The sequence below is a fragment of a genome, unplaced genomic scaffold (genome assembly GCF_019419815.1).
Source record: "Pyrus x bretschneideri cultivar Hongxiangsu unplaced genomic scaffold, Pyrus_bretschneideri_v1 Contig3, whole genome shotgun sequence".
In the NCBI taxonomy this organism is placed as follows: Eukaryota; Viridiplantae; Streptophyta; class Magnoliopsida; order Rosales; family Rosaceae; genus Pyrus; species Pyrus x bretschneideri.
In genome coordinates this window covers 11,820,067-11,826,066 of record NW_025999612.1, presented here as the reverse complement: position 1 = coordinate 11,826,066, position 6,000 = coordinate 11,820,067, and the positions used below count along the sequence as shown (strand labels likewise).

At 40.5% G+C, this 6,000-nt stretch overlaps 1 protein-coding gene across 1 annotated transcript; it reads left to right on the top strand.

Moving 5' to 3' along the window:
- Positions 1–638: 638 nt before the first annotated feature.
- LOC103937962 (dof zinc finger protein DOF5.4) lies at positions 639–2,176 on the top strand. The gene has a single exon (XM_009347952.3). The coding sequence runs from the start codon at positions 865–867 to the stop codon at positions 1,840–1,842; it is 978 nt and encodes a 325-aa protein (XP_009346227.2). The 5' UTR covers positions 639–864; the 3' UTR covers positions 1,843–2,176.
- The last annotated feature ends 3,824 nt before the right edge of the window (positions 2,177–6,000 follow it).

The following is a 6,000-nucleotide window of genomic DNA, read 5'->3' as shown; positions in this document are numbered from 1 at the left end:
TGACTTCGCCCCTGAATGTATTTACCCTCTCATTCTAAAATATAAACGGTCTAAAATAATCCAACACAAGAAAAATATAACCTTAGCTTATCATGTTGTTAATTAATCTTAACAATGTAATTATTTAGATTATCACATATATAAGGGTACATCGTAGACCGTACATCAGAAGAGAACTTCCAACACACGAAGCCTCTGAACAGGAGGACAACATCACGTCAGATACATCACACAGTAACCTCCACGTACTTTCCACAACTCACCACTAGCGTTCCGCAACGTGGCGCCCGCTCCACCAGATTCTCTCCTCTCAGCCGATAAAATTAGGGTGGCCGACAGGGCGACAGTCCCGCTCCCCTCTCGCCGTCCACGTGTCGTCAACCAACGGCTCGATCTTATTCCTCTCCCACGGTTTCACAGTATTTTGATATTCGTAAGGCTATTTCGGTCTTTTTCAGCACTCCAAGCATGGGTCAGTGTCGCAGTGTCATTTGCGTGTGTCGTGGGGCGAATTTGGTAATTTCCGATAAAAAAAGAATGAGTTTGGGAAAGATATGTGAGAGGGATATTTGTCGGCGTTCGCAGCTTACAATTTCTTCCACCCTTTCCAACGCTCCGCTCTCTCTCTCTCTCTCTCTCGCTCCTCACTTTCTCTCTCTCTCTCTCGCTCCTCACTTTCTCTCTCTATAATAACAACTCAAAACAGTGTGTGTGAGAAGGAAAAGATTGCACACTCGAAGTACGCAAATGTGAGCGAAGTTTCCCAGAAAATTCAGCAATTCCATCAGCTTTTTTCCCGGAAAACTCAAAAATCGATCAAATTTCTCGGAAAAATTCAGCAGTCTGTCAACTTGGGTAATCGAAATGCAAGACATTCATTCGGTGAGAGGTGGAGGGAGGTTCTTCGGGGGCTCGGGAGGAGGAGACCCGCGGCTGAGACCGCATCAGCACCCGAACCAGCATGCCTTGAAGTGCCCGCGGTGCGATTCTCTCAACACCAAGTTCTGCTACTACAACAACTACAACCTCTCCCAGCCCCGCCACTTCTGCAAGGCCTGCCGCCGCTACTGGACCAAAGGCGGCGTCCTCCGCAACGTCCCCGTCGGAGGCGGATGTCGCAAAACTAAACGCTCCAAGACGAAAAATTCATCTTCGTCATCGCCGATATCATCCCCGCCGCCTCCTCCACCGCAACCGAACAGCGCCGATCAGAACAAATCCAGCTCTCGTTCGAGTAGCGAGAGCTCCAGCCTCACTAACACCACCGCGGCCGCTGCCACTGCCGCCACGGAGGCCGTCTCAGAGCCGTCTTCGACCGGCTCCGCTTCAAACTTACTGAGCAATATTCATAATCCGGAATCCAGTTTCTTCATTTCTCAGGGCGGCGCAAACAGTGGCTTTGAGCCGGGCGCTTCGGCAGCAGCGCTGCTAGATCATAGTACGGAGATTAACGGAATTTTCTCGGAGATCGGGAGCTTCACCAGCTTGATCACGTCTTCCAACGACATGCCGTTTAGTTTCGGAAACATCAACGGCTCGCCGTTTAATCAGCAAGGCAATCATGATCATAATCAAGTTCATCAAAACCAATGGGGGCAGCAGAACCAGGGAGTGAAGATGCAGGAGATCAGCGCTGGATTGCTGGATCAGACGGTGCAGGTGGATCTATCAGTGTTCCAAAACAGATCCCACGGCGGAGGAGGAGGAGGATTTGGATCGTTGGATTGGCAACCGGGATCAGGTGATCAAGGTTTGTTTGATCTTCCTAACACCGTTGATCAAGCATACTGGAGTCATAGTCAATGGACTGATCAAGACCACCCTACTCTCTACCTCCCGTAAAATCTCTCTCTCTAATTAACCATCCATTAAAAAAAAAAAATTAATCTCAAATTTGGTTAATAGAAATTTAAATTTGAGAGGGTCTTTTTATGAAAATTATGAATATATAATGTAAATTTTTTATATAATTATAATTTTTTTTCTTTGGTGGTTTTTTTGAGGTTTTATTTGATGATTTTGGAATGTTTTTTGGGTTTGCTCTTGCCCCTTGAGGTTCATCTGCAACTAACTTGGTGTTAGTGTTTAATTTTAATTTTGTTTTTTTGGGTTTTGTCTCTCATGTATTTCGATTTGAATTAATCAAATATATAGAGAGAAATATTATAATTGCTTACTGTGATCTTTGTGTTTGGGATCGCTTTCTTCCTTAATTTCAGCTTTTTTGATGAAATGTTGTTTTGAATGTACGAGGAAGAAATTCGAACTTAGGTATGACCAGACGCTTCGATCTTGGTTAAGATGGCGTAATCTAATTCGCGTCCTGCGTCGAGGACCTCAGTTAAGTTATTCATATCTGCAGTATTTATCTAGTTACCGACTACCACTGTTCTAAAAATTCTCACTAGCATTGTTTAGGCGTTACGCGGTTAGCCGGCGTTTGAAAACTAAGAAAGGACGGCTGAACCTGCTGAGACGTCCGCTTAGTCCGTCTAACACCCCGTTTAGACCGTCTAGCTTGTGCAGACTTATCTAGTGTTTCAATAATTCATAATATATATGTTATTTTATTTTATGGTTTATATATATTTTAAGTATAAATTGATATTTATTTACATAAAATATAATAAATTTAGTTAAATTCGCGTACTAAGCATTAGGTTCTAACCTGTCACCGCGCTTAGCTTACTGCAAACTCAAGTACGAGAAGATGAACGGTCCAATTTAATCAGCTTGCTTAACTTCAGTCATGCTTCGTTAATTTCAGTTAATTTACTCATATATGCATAGTCTATTTAGTCACTTCCTAATTATAATTAGTAGCTCTTTATTCAAACAGGCACTTAAGGATTTGCTACGTCATCAAGGATTAACAGTGAAATGGCGGTAACTAGGTTGCATTTAGGTTAATTATTTTTTATTCATTATCATTAAATAAGTTTGAATTTTAAAATTTATGAATATCATCGTATAATTTTGAATAAATTTGTCAAAACTGTTAGGACAAAATAATTTTAATGAGATATTTATTTTTATTTTTAATTTTGGCGGGTGTTGATATTAGTGTACGGAGGAGTGGTGCGGGGGGCAGTGCGCGGGCACTGAGGAGAGTCAGTTGGCAAATTGGTTAGGGGAGTGGGGGCCCACTTGGTTCGGGAACTGGAAGTAGTCCCATGCGCGATTATGACTCCACGTGGCGGAGGGGATGGGGAAGAGGGGAGGTTTGGAAGATAGTGGAAGTGGCCACGTGGGCCTGCGCTATGGGCCAGGGACTGAGGAGGGTCGGTTTGTCCTGGCTCTCTTCTGCTCTCTGTTGTAGAGTCGTATTCACGTATAGTCACTGGCAACTGAGTGCTCAATCGGGAAAAATCTTGAATGCAATCGGAGTATATTATCTATCGTGTGACGTGAGTGATACTGAGAGTTACGACAGCACGAAAATGTAAGAGTGTACTCTTATACTCTAGTTATGTATTAAAACCTATCCATATGTAAACTTGATTTGAAAGAAACTTATCATAACTACTAACTAGAACGTCACAACAGTCATATATTTTACGTTTGATCGAGTACTATCACGTGTGAAAGTTACTTATGGTAGCATTACTAGTGTATTGCTATATAGAAATCTAATTGTAGATAAGTTGTTCCCCCCAAAACTACCTAATTACTCTCTTTAACTAAAGGAACAACTCACATGCTCCTCGTGAAACGCTAGGAAGTCAAACCTGGCGTCTTTAGTCAATAATATACTATTATGCGTAAATGTTTTAATATGTGACATTGTATTACTGATCTATTGCACCACGAAGATATTGGTGTTTTTGTTACATAGAGACAATGTTTGAAACTTCTTCGATACAGTCGATATTTCTGTGGAATATTAGAAAAATTAGAGAAAGATTTGAGAAACTAAATTTCACCTCATATATGAGAAACTCTAAATTTTCTGCTAACCGACAAATTTCGTTGATATTTTCGAATCTTTTAAATATCGAAGAAACTCTTATATTTTGTTTAAACTAGTGTTTGACATTCTTTAAAGTTTTATTTCAAATCTCAACGTTTTTTTTAGCAAATTATCATCATGTTCATTGAAGACAACCAATTCAATATCTATATAATATATCGATATTTTTACAAATTTACACCTCAATATTCTACTAATACTGATATTTTAAACAAAGCTACTTCTCATCAACAAGAAGAGATTCTCTCCGGATCTCTTCCACCAAGGCCACCAGATCAAGTGATCCGGACCTTTGAAATTTCATCCAACGGTCCACCTGTTTTGATTTCTTAAAAATTATAATAATCTTTGAACGTTGGATGAAATTTCGAAAATCTGGATTATTTGATCCGATGACTTTGATCTCTTCTCCTCGTCAACTCTACTTCAACTAACGGATGTGGATTAGCAGGACATACGAACATGTGAATGTTGGAGTGAGCTGTGGAAGATGGTGGAGATGATGACGTGGATACTATGTGGTGATGGACCCATAGTAGGTTAGTTAGGTGGGTTGGTGGGGACTGGTAAGAACGGGTACTACTGAGTGGGAAGGGAGTGGGGTCCAGATGGGCAAGTTCAGAACCGGAAGTGGCCTCTGACTCAGTGACTGACTGACTAGAGCTCTTCTCTCCATGAGTCACGCATTCGGTGTCCGTGTGCCTCATCAGGTTCCTCACAACTTGCAATATACATGCATAAACTATGGACTTCAAATTTTTATGTTTTGATTAGGCTAACCATGCCAATGATATTGATATAAGGGGAAGGTTATGGATGATTTAGGACTCAAGGAATATAATACTTATGTATTCTTGTAAACGAGTGGCAGAGTCAGAATTATATGTGAAGGTACGTTGAGTTTTGAAGTGAGAAGATTTTTGTTTAAAGTTTGATCTTATATCGGATAATTAAAAGATTTTTGCATATATTTATAAACATTTGAGTTACTCATTCAAGCGAGAAATCTTAACTTTCTTCATAGCACAAATAGGTTAAATCACATTTTGAGGCCAACCAACTCCCGTGCTCCCACCTCACGAGCTGTGATGTGATGTGAAAATGCGTGTTAAGAGTGTTAATTCCACTTCATGTTTGGATAATATCATGGTTTGGTGACTCTGCTCTTGTTATCATCAATTATTGGTCATGTTTCAGTTTCCACATCTCCTTAGTGGTTGCACATTCAAATCCTTGACCTTTTCATCGCATCACAATTTCTACATCTTCTTAATAGCAACTCAAAATTAAACTAAACAATCAATGGTATGCTGAAACTTTGCACTTTGGAAGGAAATTAAAACTCTAGTATAAGGAGCAGACACGTTGCTTTGATCATGATTGACTGTCCTAATTCAATCTGCAACGTCCTCGATAAGATATCAATCGACATTGTTTGCGACGCATGTGCAAGCTGCACTGGTCCAAGCAAGCAATGGTCGATGAGCGGGGCACAACAGTACGCTACCATAACTGTAGCCCAGATGATCATGATGTGACCTTTTTGCCCTTTCTTCTTGCCCAAGAGCTGCCATTAATGACGAATAAATAGGCCATGGACCCTGTTGCGGCCAAGCAACAATGTGGCATGGATTGTGACTTCACATTGCAAGTAATTAAAACTTAGAAGAACCTCACACAGTTGGGCAGATAGGCTGTCGTCGGCTTTTCGTTTTCGTGACGTTTATCGATTGACATTCACAGTTTGGGATGTTTGCTATAGGGATGTCTACTTTCAACCAAACATTTGAGCCTTCTGAAAATGGAGCTTGGCTATATAAGAATTTTAAGGTCATCAACTTGAGGAGGAAGTTGGGGGCAAAATTTATGGTTTTGACCCACTGCGGTAAGTATTGCATTTACTTAAAACGGGTTTGTAGCTCGTGTTGTTCCGACTGCTTATCTTTTGCACCTGAAGTTTTGTGTTTGAATTTTCTTCTATTAATATTGCTTGTATCATGTATGGATTAATTTTATTCAGTTATTAATTT

Excerpts from the sequence above, each read along its gene's own strand:
- LOC103937962 (XM_009347952.3), top strand. The coding sequence starts at position 865 with ATGCAAGACATTCATTCGGTGAGAGGTGGAGGGAGGTTCTTCGGGGGC.